At 40.8% G+C, this 16,315-nt stretch overlaps 1 protein-coding gene across 1 annotated transcript in view; it reads left to right on the plus strand.

Moving 5' to 3' along the window:
- The first annotated feature begins 210 nt into the window (after positions 1-210).
- Positions 211-16,315, plus strand: part of TRPM8 (transient receptor potential cation channel subfamily M member 8) — a 75,746-nt gene continuing 59,641 nt past the window's right edge. Inside the window, exons 1-8 of the mRNA XM_089693152.1 lie at positions 211-331; positions 414-487; positions 1,807-1,963; positions 3,015-3,192; positions 7,357-7,529; positions 7,809-7,983; positions 9,334-9,401; positions 13,840-14,040. Of these exons, the coding sequence (XP_089549278.1) occupies positions 242-331; positions 414-487; positions 1,807-1,963; positions 3,015-3,192; positions 7,357-7,529; positions 7,809-7,983; positions 9,334-9,401; positions 13,840-14,040 (1,116 nt within the window). The 5' untranslated portion in view covers positions 211-241. The remainder of the gene's footprint in view (positions 332-413; positions 488-1,806; positions 1,964-3,014; positions 3,193-7,356; positions 7,530-7,808; positions 7,984-9,333; positions 9,402-13,839; positions 14,041-16,315) is intronic.

Consider the following 16,315-nt stretch of genomic DNA (forward strand, 5'->3'; position numbering starts at 1 on the left):
AATAATTGGAATAAAATGTGGAATTGAATATATCATTTCACATACTGACTCACAGATATGCTTTAGAGATAAACTTTGTTTTTGTTTTATAGGCACTTTGCACATTTAGTACATTGTTGCTCTTTGTACTGGTTATATGAAAAACCCTGAATACACTAAAAAAAGAGAAAAAAAAATCTGTTCTAAATTTCTGTTTTTTTCTCTCCCTAGATTAGTGGAAAATTCCACAGATTTGGCCAGGATGAAGAGTCGGAGGAGCGGGCTGCTAGAGAGCTCCCGCACGTTGTACTCCAGCATGTCCCGCAGTATTGAGTTGTCACTGGATGAGTTAGTAAGTTCACTCCTGAACACCTACCTGTTAGCCTAAAAAAGGGTTCCTTTCGTTGATGCTACATTTGATTTTCTCTTTACAGGATGCTGTCAAATTTATTCAGGAGAACTTCAAGAAGAGGGAGTGCATAACATACACCAAGGATTCAAAATCACAGTAAGTACTCGAGAAAACAACATGCTGACATGCTGATACATTGTGTTCCTTAATGTCCTCCAGGGGTACTTCATATCCCCCCAACTCCTGTGTCCCACGTAGTGCTAAATCCAACTCCAAAATTCAGAAATCTTGCAATCTTCTGTGGGCACTACTGTATACTAAAGCTGCACCGATACCTGTATCCATATCAGTGCCAATACTAAGCCTTTGCACAAGTACTTGTATTCATGCAAATTTCTGTTACTAAAAGCAATACTTTTCTGTGCGGTGCAGTTTGAGCCTATACAAAATGAATGGGCTCAAATGGCACTGCAAAGAATTGCATGTCAACTGTGAACAAAAACCAAAATATATAAAGTCAGCACTCCCTACTAGTGTAAAAATAAGCTTGCAAATACAGGTATTATTATTATTATTATTATTATACAGGATTTATATAGCGCCAACAGTTTGTGCAGCACTTTACAAAATGAAGGTAGACATTACAGTTACAATACAAATTGGTACAAGTGGAAATAAAGGACCCTAAAATATGCACCACCCTTAACGTGAATACTAAATAAAAATGCAGCGCTATATGGTCACAATAACAGTCCAAGAATGACAGTCCCATCAACTTGACATATCAAAATTCAATATATGTTGCCCTGATATAAAGTGCAGCATCAGCGTATTAAATAATCATCATAAGACCATCCATCTGCTCATGTGCCTCTGGGGGGGTCTGCTCCACTCCTTCCTCCTGTGCAGTATAAAACTTGTGTCGATGTGACACCAAAAACATATAAAAATATATAGGGGTTTATTTACTAAAGCTGGTTCACTCAGAATCTCATGCAACTAATCAGCTTCCAAGTGTTATTGCTAAAGCTGAATTGAAAAGGCTGAGGTTAGAAGCTGATTGGCTACCATGCACAGCTGCACCATATTCTGAGTGAACCAGCTTTAGTAAATCTCCCCCATAGTGTAGTACTCCTATGTATAATAGAATTCAACACCCGTGCTTAGGTGACATTCCATGATACAGTGTGGGTGGCAGAGTTTTGTACACACGCTGTATCATGGAGTGTCACCTATGCATGGTTTCGCTGCGACATTCAGATGTTTGGTCAGAGTTTAGCGGAAACAATATGAAAGCATTGATCCATCCAATGGTTCAGGCTGGTGGTGGTGGTGTAATGGTGTGTGGGATATTTTTCTTGGCACTAGCAAGGTTTACCTAATAAAGTGGCAGATGAGTGTATGTGCTGACAACTTTTATACTTTAAAATTTCACACCTTGAATGAGTATAGCAAAATGTATTTCCTTTTTGTAGAGATGGCATATGTAAATGTGGGTACTCCAAGATACAACATATTGAAGGGACTCAAACCAACCAGAATGATAAGTGGCTTTATAAGAAGCACACAAAAGAGCTGCCTACAGATGCATATGGAGATATTCAGTTTGAGGCATTTGGAAGAAGAGGAAAGGTATGTTTATGAATATACATCTCAGTTGTAGAGACACAATTTTAAAATCAACCTCCTTTACTGATTCTACACATGAACAAAAAGCCATTGCCAAATGGTTCAAAACACACATAAAAAGTTTGATTTGCACTGTGTTTTGCCCTTACTGTAATGTCACTCTAATCATTTAATATGTTTGTTTAAAAAAAATAATTTGAGGCCGGTGCCAGCTATGGCATTGGCTTGTGCTAATGACTGAGCTGTCATCTTAAGATTTTCCTGGGGGAGCTAACTTGTTTAGAAGAATGACATAGTATGGGGAAGTGTATTCAATTCAGCATGTAAAATAATTTTTACTGCCTTCATTTTGGATTTTTTGATGTAATAGCTAGCCAGATAAAAAAGATATTTTGGTTGTAAAACAGTAGAGGACAGCTGTAAAAAAGTACAGGACATTTTTATTTCAGCTCATATTTTCTTAAATGTGCAGTATGGGTCTCTACTGAATAAAATGTATGTAAAAAACAGCCCTATTTGAATATTTACTGGTGGCTAAATGTAGTCTAGCTGTCTACTGTAATTATGGGCAATCAATGTCCAATTTATAACAAAACCGAGATTATTGTCTGCACGCTAAATGGTCATACTAGATTTTCCAAATGTGATTTGACAAATATTACTGCACAAAGCAGTCTGCTTCGTAACATATTTTTAAAAAATAAACCTAATTTCCTGAGCAAATGTGTACATGAAAGGATACATAAACCCCATATGTAGATAATCATCCTTTTGTTCTGTGCATCTCCAACAGAATGGACCTGTTGAGATTTGTTTTTCTGATTTCGATTTGTAATTCATGTTTTTCTTGTATTCTATACCACTACAATCAAAACACTGCATTATGAAATAAATATTTTTAGAAGAAGTTATTTTGAATTATAAGGTATCTCTGTTACATTGTATTACTGAAACAAATTATGTTATTATTCTTATTGATTATTTACAGATATCAGATATTTGCAAGTACTGTTTTATCAGGCATAGTTATTCACTGTGAATCTTCTCATTTTAGTATATTCGCTTGTCCCGGGACACAACACCAGAGACATTGTATGAGCTCATGACAAAATACTGGCAGCTTAAAACACCAAACCTCATCATCTCTGTGACGGGAGGTGCCAAGAACTTTTCTCTGAAACCAAGAATGCGAAAGATCTTTAGCCGTCTAATCTACATCGCACAGACCAAAGGTAATTTAGGAGATCCCAATAGCATTTGTGTGTGATTACGAATGACCATAAGCAAAATATGATTGCAACCTTTGTGCAGAATAAAATAAAGTGTGACTGTATTAATAAGTGAGACTATTGGCAAACAAGACATTTAACTGATTAGACAACACATTCCACCATGAAAAAGAAATAATCTTTTTTTTTTAATTTTTTTTATTTTTAGACCTGTTCTTGGGGTTATTTGGGGTGCTGATTCAGAAAATTGTATCAGCTAGACTGCATCAGCTCTAGTTTCCTATATATGGTTGAATATATATAATTGTGTAGTAAGTTTTTGAAAAGATCTTGCTTATCAACTTGTTCTTCTGTTACTTAGTTTGTGTTTTTGTGTACAAATTAACAGATTATGGTGTCCATTTATGAACCAGTGATAAATGATCGCTGCTCAGTTCTCCGGCATTCTCGGAGAACACAGTTCTCCTGTGAATGCCTTTTATGAAGCAGTTCTCCGAACGAAGGGAGAACAGTCTACCAACGCTGGAGAACGGCTGATTGTACTATAATCTTGCGAGATTACAGTAAAAGATCAGTTTACTAAATTATCTCTGCTTAGTTTGCGGTCCCTCCAATTCTCCAGCTCTGGGCTGGAGAATCTGGAGGGAGAACACAGATCTCCAGTGAAGGGCTGAACATGTTCTCCGCAGATCTCCTGAGTGTCATAAACTGTGAATGACCAGAGAATAGCTGCGATCCTCTGAATCTCAGCTATTCTCTGTGTCATAAACAGACACCATAGTGAAAGTGTTTATGTTCTTCCAACTGTAATTTTACTTTGGAAACATTGGATTCTGAAGTGTAAGCTATTAAATGTAATATAGTTCTGACTGTATAGAAGATGTGTGTATATTGCCACTCATATTGTTTTATTTTTGCAGATTGAGGACCATAGGGGTTATGGCTACTTTTGTATTGTGTTTCTTTCATGCTACAAGAAGATTAACCACTTCCTGTCCGCCTTATAGCAGAAATACTGCTACAGGGCAGCATGGGTGCGCAAAATAATGTGTATATATATATGTGATTTTGCATTTCCATGTAGGGGGCACGTACACGCTGAGCGTGCGCCCTACCCACCCCGCCATTCGCGGCCGTGGCTGTCAATCACCGGGTCCCAGCTGGTGATTACTCACCGGCACCCAGTGATTTCCGATGATCTCCGACGGGGAGGAGAACTGTTTTGTTTACTAAAAGCTCTCCTCCCTGTCAGCTCGGGCACACTGCTTGGAATCGCTGTGCGCAGCACAGCCATCCAAAGTAGTGTGCTTACAGTGAAGCACACTGACACGGCCCCCTATGTAAAACACTCCCAGCACACAGTTAACCCTTTGATCGCCCCTCATGTTAACCCCTTCCTGCCCAGTGCCATTAGTACAGTGTCAGTGGGTTTTTTTTAGCACTGATCACTGTATTGGTATAAGTCAGTTCCCCCCAGTGTCAGAATGTAGCCGCAGTGCCGCTATAAGTCGCTGATTGCCGCCATTACTAGTAAAACAAAAAAAAAATTCCAGTGTATCTATACCGCCATTTGTAAACGCTATAACTTTCACGTAAACCATTTCATTTACACGTATTGGGATTTTTTTTAGCAGAATACATTTTGGCCTAAATTTTTGACGAAATTTAATTTTTAAAATTTTTTTACTAGACATGTTTAATAGCAAAATGTCAAAAATATAGTTTTTTTCTTAAAATTGTCGGTCTTTTTTTTTATAGTGCAAAAAAATAAAAAACACACAGGCGATCAAATACCACGAAAGAATGCTCAATTCATGGGAAAAAAGGATGTAAATTTCATTTGGATGCAGCATTGCATGACCACACAATTGTCAGTTAAAGTAACGCACCGCCATAACGCAAAAAATGGCCTGGTCAGGAAGGGGGGTAAATCCTCAGGAAGGCAAGTGGTTAAATAAAACCCAACATTAAAATATCCTGATTTTTGACAGGCGATCAGATTGAAGAGTGGTATATGGTTTTTATACTGTATCTCAAAAACTAAGGGGTCATTTTTTGAATCAGCGGGTCAAATATACCCAGAAACAGGTCTAACATTCAAGGCATCAAAATGTGTGTTGGCCTGTGCAATCCATTGAATGATTAGACAGGGAGCAATTAACTTGCAGGTTACTGAAGAGGTACAAAGTTAGAAAAATGATGGTAAATAGGTTCATGATGGCAATACATTGCAGATGAATGAAAGCTGCACAAACATGGACTCTTAACAGTTATGTCTCTGTGACTCAGTCAGGGTAACATTGCTGCACAACATTCCCCTCAGTGAAGTCCAAGTAAAGCAGGTGAACAGCTGGAGGTATCCAAGGCCCAAGGACAATGGGCTATGCCTTTGGAACTGCAGTACTCTGGTAACAATCAGGGAGGGGTTACCCACAGTAGAGTCTTCTGGGAAAGCTGCTTGCAATTAAGCTCAACTGCCTGCACGCTGGTTCTGACGGTGGAGGCCTTTCACCTGGCTGCAGATCACTTGCTTGACTACTTCTGCTGGTGTAGCCTCTCTGTGCTGCTGAGGGAGAGACTTCTGGTATTCCTGATGAAGCTGAGTAAGATATGCCCATCAGCAAAACGCATTGACATCACACGTCAGTGGCCACACACATCGGCTTCACGCACTGAGTCCCGGTGGAGACATGGAGCACCACGCCATTTCCCGGTGCAGACCAACCATCATATGTACTCAAAAGGAAGTGGAGCCTGGTCATTGGAGGTCCTGACATGGCGGCTGCCTATAGGACTCTGAGCACGGAACCGAGCAACTAAGGGAAGGTCATACTAAGACGGAGTAGGTGGTGAGTGGCACATTTACTCACACCTGGTGGATGCGCTGGACAAACATGAAAGCAGGGCTCTGCCAATAGAAGTCCTTACACAGCCATTGCCTCACGGACTTCCTATAAGTCATTCATTATTCCAGGATAGTGACTTTATATTTGCATCCAATTGGCAGTAAGCTGCAAATTCCCTCCTTATCTGATGATACTGCACTCATCTTCAATTACGGTACTTTATTGCATATATCTGCTGCCCTATGTGGGCCTACAATTTTGCCACCACATGCTACACTTTGAGGCTGTGTCTCTTGGTCTCAGGAATCGGCCTCTGGCTATATACTACCTGGATTGCATTTAGTGCCTTACTCACCGCTACTTTGATATAGGCATCTATATATGGAATGTATCCAGTTATATGGGCATTAAGTCTATTTTCTTACTGTGTATCTTCCCCAGCTGGGCTTCTATTTTCATTTCAGTAGAGGTTATACCTGTACAATTTTGATAATTGGTCTAAGCATTGATATTGCAATTTTTTTATGATACATTTATCCCCACCACGGCGGTGCTCCTTGATGTTTTTTGCTATATGAGCAAAACCCTCAAGTCGTTGTCTCTACAGCATATTACAGCATATGGCCTATCCCTAATGTTTCTGTTTTTTATTTTTATTTTCTGGTTTTAGGTTGTTTTTTGTACTGTCTTATATTGAGGTGATGGCTACCAGCAGTCTTTCCTCAATTGTCTCATACTGCAATTTTGCTAATAAAAGCATATTTTGAATACAATTTTGAGTATCACATTGTCCTTTATGTAACCGCTTTTTCTCTTGTGAATTCTCTGTTCACATTGTTTTTTGTAGGCTTTTTTGGTTATTGGGCAACACTTCATATTTTTAGTGATACCTATTACTTTTAATGCCTCCATCTTTGTGGTTATTAAAGACTTCTGGTATTCTCCCTGAGTGTCAAGGAACCGTTGGAACCAGAGTTTTGGTAAAAGGAGTTAAATGGGCCTGCTACTGTATCTAAGCATCATGAGTAAATGAGCACTCCATTACAGACATTTTCCAACCAAAATGCTTGAACTGGCTTAAATATGCATATATATCTATTATATGTGTGATGGGGAGAAGTCTCTGTGTTGTTTGTAGCTGCCAGTCAGATTCCACTTTGGCTAAGTGGAGTAAAAAAAGTGAAAAGAGAAGTATGATTAGTTGGAAGACAATTTCTGGGAGTCCTTTATATTGTGTTTAATTATTGTGTTAATGCGTTGGTAGAGGAGGTTTACTTTAAGATGCAGGACTTTATTTTAAATTTCCTTTTCCCACACTCAGGGGCCTGGATATTTACAGGTGGAACTCACTATGGTCTTATGAAGTACATAGGAGAAGTGGTTAGAGATAACACCATAAGCCGGAGCTCAGAAGAAAAAGTAGTGGCTATTGGTATCGCAGCCTGGGGCATGATCTCTAACCGGGACAAACTGATCCGGACTTCCTCAATGGAGGTGTGTGAATTTAATTCTCTATATTCTAAATTATTTTGGAGCTGGGGTGTTAACATATCAACCATTCACTTTCTGTACAGAATTCAGCTGCTGTGCATGTAGTCAACAACATTTTTCTGTTTTAAATTTAGAAATGTCTGTGTAGTAATGTGCAACTTTGACATGAATTGAAAACTCTGTGTATCTCCATTAAATTAATGACAGAATGATGTGTTGTTATTATTATGCTTAACTGTATTTGTATTAAATGCTTCGAATAACCTGTATCCTCTGTGACAGGGAAATTATGTGGCTCACTACATCATAGAGGAGCAGAAACGAGATCCTCTCTACTGCTTAGACAACAATCACACACATCTGATTCTGGTGGATAATGGCACCAATGGACATACAACTGTTGAGGCTGATCTTAGAGCTTCGTTGGAGAAGTATATCTCTGAGTTAAATGTGCCTGGTACAGAATTAATCTGCCTAAGAGTCAATTCACTAAAGTATATTGCATGTAGTGTTGTTTATTAAAATGGTTATAAAGATATTTTTTTTCATTAAAATAATAAACATTTCATAGTTACCTGCTCTGTGCAATGGTTTTGCACAGAGCAGCCCTGATTCCCCCTCTTCTCAGGTCCCCTGTTGGTGCTTATGGCCCCTCCCCATTACCAAGTGCACACAGAGCAAGCTGCTGCTCTGGGGGCACCTGTGTGTGTTCTCGCTCCCAAGCAGCCTCTGTGTGGCTATTGGACACACAGAGCATGACTCAGTCCCACCCCCTGCTCCCTTGCTGTGATTGACAGCAGGGGGAGCAAATGGCTCTTGCTGCCGTGTCTCAGCCAATGAGGAGAGAGAGACCCAGGAGAGCTTCTGCTCTTGTGCACATTGCTGAATTGAGATCGGGCTCATAAGTATTAGGGGGCTGAGGGGGAGCTGCACACTGAAGGCATTTTACCTTCATCCTTTGGAACCACTTTAAGGCTGCCTTCCATGTCTAGATTTTCTCTTGTTCAGCCCATGGGCTTAACATGAGAAGAGTAATTGCTTTCCTCATCTTCGCTAACAGTGTGGATGGAGTAATCTCCACTGCCAGCTATTGTATTTAGACTGCAAGCACCACCTGCAGCTGCCGGAATACAGTGGTGCTGCCAAACAGTGACTGCATCTGATAAGTGATGATTAATATTAGCAAATATAGGTTATGATATTAATTTTTTGAAGAATGCTAAACTTGATCTGTGTCCACTATTGGGTATAGATGTGATTGATTATCTTGGCCATTTGATAATGACTTGACAAATCACCTCAATTCATAGGCAATTTGATTGTTTATAAAAGTGCTGAACTAGCTTACATTGAACTATTTAGTGCTACAGACTTCAGAACTATTCAGACTTTCCATAGTAAAATCAAGCTTTTAACATGGCGAGACCCTTACATAATTTTCAGGTCTCAGGGAACTCCTGCCAATATTTACTAAATAAACAACTCCTAGAACATTAGTGTGGTGGTCAGAAGGAAGAATGCTTTTTTCATTAGTGGTCATTGGGAAGACCACCCTCATTACACATAGTTGAAAGGATAATTGGTGTCAATCATATATGAGAGGCAGAAATAGCTAATTGCTCAAGGAGCCCCCATCAACCTTTGGAGGAATCCTGGTGGAAAAAGGCTGAGTTAAATTATCTAACTAGCCAGAATACAATTAGTAATACACACACAGTTGTACTGTGTTTAAGATTTGCTAAATGCAAAATACTATATATCCTTTCAATATGTCATATAACATTTTTTTGTGCTTGGTCCTCTGCAGATTCCAATTATGGTGGAAAAGTCCCCATTGTATGCTTTGCTCAGGGAGGTGGAAAGGATACACTGAGGGTGAGTTGAAATTGTATAAACATTGCAATTAATGTTTACATGTTTGAACTATAAGAAAGTTTAGTGATTTATCACAGGTCTCAATTGACCTGTGGTTGGTTGTTATTTCATTTGTCTACAAAGTAATTTCCTTAATATACAGTGTTTAAAACACTCTTGTCTCAATTGTCTATATTTGGAAGGGACAGTCTCAAGTTTGGACGGTCAAAAGAGACAGAGCCTCAGGACCGCTTTGGAGCACTATTTGCATGGGTTGGGTTTACAAGCAAATTTGTTTGGAGTTGTGCTCCAAAGATTTTGTAAAATATGCATATACTATGCAAACAGGTGTAACTACACTGCTCAAACAAATAAAGGAACACTTTGAAAACACATCAGATCTCAATAGGGAAAAATCTCATACTGGATATCTGTACAGATATGGACTGGGTAATGTGTTAGGAAGGTAAGGATGCCCCATCATTTGATGGAAATGAAAATTATCAACCTACAGAGGACTGAATTCAAAGACAACCCGAAAATCAAAGTGAAAAAATGATGCAGCAGGCTAGTCCATTTTGCTGAAATTTCATTGCATCAACTCAAAATGGTACTCAGTAGTTTGTATGGCCCCCACGTGCTTGTATGTATGCCTGACAACGTCAGGGCATGCTCCTAATGAGACGACGGATGGTGTCCTGGGGTATTTCCTCCCAGGTCTGGACCAGGGCATCATTGATCTCCTGGTCAGTCTGAGGTGCAACCTGGCGGCGTCACATGGACTGAAACATGATATCCCGAGGTATTCTATTGGATTTAAGTCAGGCGAGAGTGGGGGCCATTCAATGGTATAAATTCTTTCATCCTCCAGGAACTGACTGCATACTCTCATCACATGAGTCCGGCAATTGTCGTACACCAGAAGGAACCCAGGGCCTGCTGCAGTGGATCTGACAATGGATCCAAGAATTTCATCACAATACCTAGTGGCAGTCAGGGTGCCATTGTCTAGCCTTTAGAGGTCTGTGCGTTCCTCCATGGATATGCCTCCCCAGACTATCACTGACCCACCACCATAACGGTCATGCTGAATGATGTTACAGACAGCATAACATTCTCCATGGCTTCTCCAGACCCTTTCACATCTCTCACACATGCTTGGGGTGAACCTACTCTCATCTGTGAAAAACATAGGGCGCCAGTGGTTGACCTGTCAATTCTGGTGTTCAGTGGCAAATGCCAATCAAACTGTATGGTGCTGGGCAGTGAGCACAGGGCCCACTAGAGGACATCAGGCTCTCAGATCACCCTCATGAAGTCTGTTTCTGATTGTTTGGTCAGAGACATTCACACCAGTGGCCTGCTGGAGGTCATTTTGTAGGGCTCTGGCAGTGTTCTTTTCCTCCTTGAACAAAGGAGCAGATACCAGTCCTCCTGATGGGTTATGGACCTTCTACGGCTCTGTCCAGCTCTCCTAGAGTAACTGCCTATCTCTTGGAATCTCCTCCATGCTCTTGAGACTGTGCTGGGAGGCACAGCAAACCTTATGGCAAAGGCACCTATTGATGTGCCATTCTGGAGGAGTTGGACTGCCTGTAAAACCTCTGTAGGGTTCAGGTATCGCCTCATGCTACTAGTAGTGACACTGACCCTAATCAAAGCAAAACTAATGAAAACAGTCAGAAAAGATGAGTAGGAACAAAAATGTCAGTGGCTTCCATCTGTAAAACCATTCCTGTTTTGAGGGTTGTCTCATTGTTGCCCATCTAGTGCACCTACTGTTAATTTATTAGTATCCCAGGAGTTTAATTGACTTGATGCCATACTCTGATTTAAAAGTGTTTCTTTATTTTTTTTTGAGCAGTGTAAATATAGCTGTAGCAAACCATGCAGCTGCTATGAGGTCCAGCAGCAGAGAGGTCCAGCACTGTCTGGTTGCATACTGATTTTGCAAGACAGCATGCATGTACAACTTAGGCATCTTCAGAGAGAGATGTTTCTTTCAAAGGAAATCTGTTATGAAAAAATCATGGATACTGTAGTTGCTGACTTCTTCTGAAAGTGCTTGTTTCCTTACTGTTATATTGAACCTTTGACTTCTTGAGTAAAAGAGTCTGCACTATGTAAAGAAGAACTTTCAGCAGACTGTTGGCATCAGTAGTTAAAAGAGAAGTGTTGACTTATTTATTTATTTCAGGTAGGTATAGCACCATGAATTTACGCAGTGCTTTACATATATATTGTAAATTCACATCAGTCCCTAACCTTCAAGGTCTGTGTAATCTAAGGTCCCTAACTTACATTCATATGTACACATACTATGGCCAATTTAGACAGGAACCAATTAACCTACTAACATGTCTTTGGCATGTGGGAGGAAACCCATGCAGGCACAGGGAGAACATGCCAACTCCAGGCAGGTGGTGTCATGGTTGGGATTCGAACCAACGACCCTAGTACTGCCAGGTGGAAGTGCTAACCATTTAGCCACTGTGCTGCCCCCTTTTTTTTCCCCCAATTATACTTACCTAGGGGGATGCAGCATCTTTGCGCTGCTGCATCTATACCCCTCCGGCTCTAAGTGTGAGAACTCAGCAATCACACGATTGCTGAATTCTCACAGTGTTTCTGAGCAGAGAGCTGTGACTATCAGTCACCGCTGTCTGCTCTGCCATCCTCCCCCCAGCGCTCACTGGAATGCTGGGCTGTGGAGGCAGAAGGAGTGGCTGGCTCAGGCTCTCTGTGGCTCACCAGGTGCCGCTCCAGACTCTGAGGTGGATCCCAACTTTGAAGTCAGGATCTTTCCCAGCCTGGGACAGCTGAGTGATGTTTCCCCAGCCTGGGCTGGCTGAAAACTGGTCACAGGAGTGCAGAACAAACTGCACTCCTGTGATGCACAAGAGAAGTACAGCCAAAAGAGCGTTGGCTGTACTTCTCCTTTAATATAAATAATAATAAGGCATAATGTTAATACCCAACTGAATTTTCAGCATACCGTATAGAAGGGTTCTTGTTCTTTATGGGGAAACAGTGGTCTCTCCAAAAAGGTCCAACATGTCTTCCTGTTAAGGTTAGAGCCAAAGCTCACCAATCAACATGGGGAATTAAACCTTGCTGATTGAAGAGTCTTAGGTCTGACCAGGGGTGGACTGACAACTCATGGGGCCCCCAGGCAATAGAGGATCATGGGGCCCCTGTGTCCTTGCCCAAACTCAAAAAAGCCTATGAAAAAGGTACCAGGGGCATCTCATGGGGCCCCCAACTGACCCCGGGCCCTCAGGCAGTGCCCGAGTTTCCAAATGGTCAGTCCGCCCCTGGGTCTGACTCAGTGGGGAACATGACCTCTTCAGAGAGACCACTGCCTCCACACAGAGAGCAAGGGTCTTCTCTAAAGCATGCTGACAAAGAACAGGCGTTTGTGTTTAGGTTGAGGCAGCTGTCTAAAGAACTTAAACTGCAAGATTTTGCACAGCTTGTTTTGCTACACCTACAATATATTCAGATGATTTAAACTGAAAGTGCAGGTGGGCATTAAATGCAGCATATACAACAAATTAAAATTAAAAACTTCCATTATTGATCTCTGGTTTTTAAAATGCAAGATGTCTGGTTGTCATGCTGGTCCTCTTACTTCAAAACTTTGAGTCTTTATCCAGAAATGGGTATGCCAAAAAAGGCTTTTAACTGACTTTCCTGATATTCTTACTTCTGATTTTGTGATGAAAGTTTCGAAGTATGTCAGCATGACAGGCAGGCAACTAGAATGAGCAGAAAGGTCAACGTTAGCAACTCCCATACCCCACTTTTCACAGGTTTTCTTTAAATGGCTCTACCTAAAGCCACTGGGGGAGATTTACTAAAACCGGTGTACACAGACTCTAGTGCAGTTGTGAATAGTAACCAATCAGCTTTTAATTGCAGCTTGTTCAATTAAGCATTTACAATAAAACCTACAATCTGGTCTAGCTACCATTTGCAATCTATGGCTGAGACAGCCTTCCAACTTGGCCGAGGGCAACCCAGGATTCTAAACATCCCCCCAAAAAAATATAACAGCTGAAACAGGGGTCTAGAACCACAGCTAAAACCATTCTATACCAGCATTTTCGTAAGCAATGTTGTAGGCTATTTAAGCCACTATGTACAGATACTTATCTTTACTGTCTTTATACGGTTTTGCATTTGTACTGTTCAAAACCTTAATAAAAATGATTGGAAAAGAAAAGAAAACCTATAATCTGACTGGTTACTCTGCAGGGCTGCAGCGGATTCGATGTGCACCAGTTTTAGTAAATCCCCCTCCCCCCATGCACTTTGTTGCTTTTTAATGCTGCACCACAGGCACTGTCTTTGTGATTCATATATCTTTCATTCTCAAAGGACTTTAACATATTTGCTAATAGAACTCCACTGAGAGCTGGCTCGTCTCTACACCTAATTCCTTCTTGCTTTCAAACAGGCAATAAATACAGCAATCAAGAGTAAAATCCCATGTGTAGTGGTGGAGGGATCCGGGCAGACTGCTGATGTCATTGCCAGCTTAGTGGAAACTGAGGGCACTTCTCTAGCATCATCTGTCATTAAAGAGAGGCTAGTCCGATTCTTGCCTCGCACTGTATCTCGATTGGCAGAAGAGGAGATAGAGTTGTGGATACGATGGGTACAGTATTCTACAATTTATTTTTAGTAATTATAAAAATCTGATTTTAAGTTGTATCTGTTCAGATGCTTTGTGATTCAATGATGCTCTGTGCTCCAATGAGGGTTTGGTATGCAGTTTTTTCAGTACATACTTTCAAATATTTTTAAAGCAAACCTTGCTTAATCCAAAATGTAGAAATAATGTTGTTCTTTAAGTCGATCCTTATGAAGATCCTTAAATGCTAAGACCAGGGTGCATCTGGGCCTCACTGGGCTTCAAGGGCATATGTCCATGTTATATTTTCTAAAACAGATAAGTAATTTCTTTGCACTAGGTAATATTTTGTGAGGTTGGGATATTATTCTACTTCCAAATTAATTAGAGATAATGTGCTAATTATACATCTATTAACTGTCTACAGTTCAATTTACGTATTATTTGCTAAAGCAGAACTCCACCCAAAAGGGGAAGTTCCGCTTTAAAGACTGGTCCCCCGATCCCCATTAAGGATTGGCACCTTTGGGGGGCGGGGGGGAGCGGGTACCCGAATTTGACAGGTACCCACTCCCACTTCCACTCCGATCGCCTAGGAGATCGGAAGTGGAAGGTGTCCTCCCTTCCTCCCTCCCCCGTAGTCTTTTGGGACACATGACAGGTCCCAGAAGACTACAGGACCATTCAGGAAGCACAGTGCTACTTGCGCATGCTCAGTGGGTACCCACACTGAAGATGCCGGCACCCAGGGAGAGAAGACGGCCGGTAAAACGGGCTGCAGGGGACACACCGTGGGACCGCGGACAGGTGAGTGTGTGTTTTTTAAAAGTTAGCAGCTACAGTTTTTGTAGCTGCTGACTTTTAATTTTTGACAGCGTGAGTGGAACTCCGCTTTAAGTATAGAATGTATGTTAAGCAATATATGTAGACCTTGACCATAGCTCATTGGGTACTTCCTCAAATTTGTCAAAGTCTATCCAGTTTTAAAATGTACCAATACTAATTCATCGAATGAAATATACATAAAACTAAGGGGCGTATTTATAAAGCAGTGAATGTGACATTCAGCAAACATTCACATTTATTTAATTATGCCCTGTAATTTAAAACTCATGCACCAGCAAGGTTCACCTGAATTAAATATATGGTGAATGTCACATTCACTACCTTACACTACCAAAATAAACCTACATTTTATTCACAAACATTCAAATATTTTCTGAAAGATGATGGTTACACAATCAGTTCCAGACTTTCCAAGATGACCCACTCCATAAGATACCCATACAACCTCTCAGATTCTGAACATTTCTCAATGGACCTACAAAAGGTCTGTTCAACTGTATGTAATGTATTGTAATTTTAAATAAGAAAGGTTTAGAGAAGTCTAGCCTGAAGTATTCTGTACCTTATAGACTAGATTGTTTACTTTTTTCTCTGACTCATGGAACTATTTTCAATGCATTCATATAGAAAGGAGTATTTCTTTATTCCAGAAAAAAGGAAACATTATTATCTTGTCTCAGACATTAAACAGCATGCTCAAGGATCCATTTACATGTGTGTGATGTGTTAATACATGTAATGCATGTTATGTTGCACGTTAACATGTGTTGCATGTCTGAATGTGTGTTGTCATGTGTTACAGTAAGTGATGTTTTCCCAGTGCAACAGTGTGAATCTAACCTAAGGGCCAGTTCACACTATAGAAACGCAGTCCAGATGCGTTCCAGATGCATTTTTGCCTGTGCTTTTTTTATGCATTTTTGGCGCATTCCGGTGTGTTTTTTATGCATTTTAGTGCGTTTTTATGCATTCCAGTTCATTTTTCCCCTCTCTTTTTCTTCAATGTAATTATTATGCAGGATTTATATAGCGCCAACAGTTTGCTAAGCACTTTACATTATAAAAAGAGACAATACAGCAACAATACAGTTCAATACAAGAGGGTTAGGAGGGCCCTGCTCCTTGGAGCTTACACTCTAAGAGGGAGGGGCTGGTGGCACAAAAGGTAATAACTGTAGGGGATGGACTGGTAGGAGGAATAGAAGATTCCGTTATTAGCTGAAGGCAGGATAGGCTTCCCTGAAGAGATAGGGTTTCAGAGATCGCCTAAAAGTGGGCAGAGTAGGCGATAGTCTGATAAATTGGGGTAGAGAGTTCCAGAGGATGGGGGAGGCTCTGGAGAAGCCCTGGAGACAAGCATGGGAGGAGGAGACAAGGGATCTAGAGAGCGGGAGGTCGTGGGAGAAGCGGAGAGAGGACAGTTTGGGTGATATTTGTAGACAAGATTGGTGAT

Source organism: Staurois parvus, unplaced genomic scaffold (genome assembly GCF_062004578.1).
Source record: "Staurois parvus isolate SC_StPar_1 unplaced genomic scaffold, SC_StPar_1.0 ptg000616l, whole genome shotgun sequence".
In the NCBI taxonomy this organism is placed as follows: domain Eukaryota; kingdom Metazoa; phylum Chordata; class Amphibia; order Anura; family Ranidae; genus Staurois; species Staurois parvus.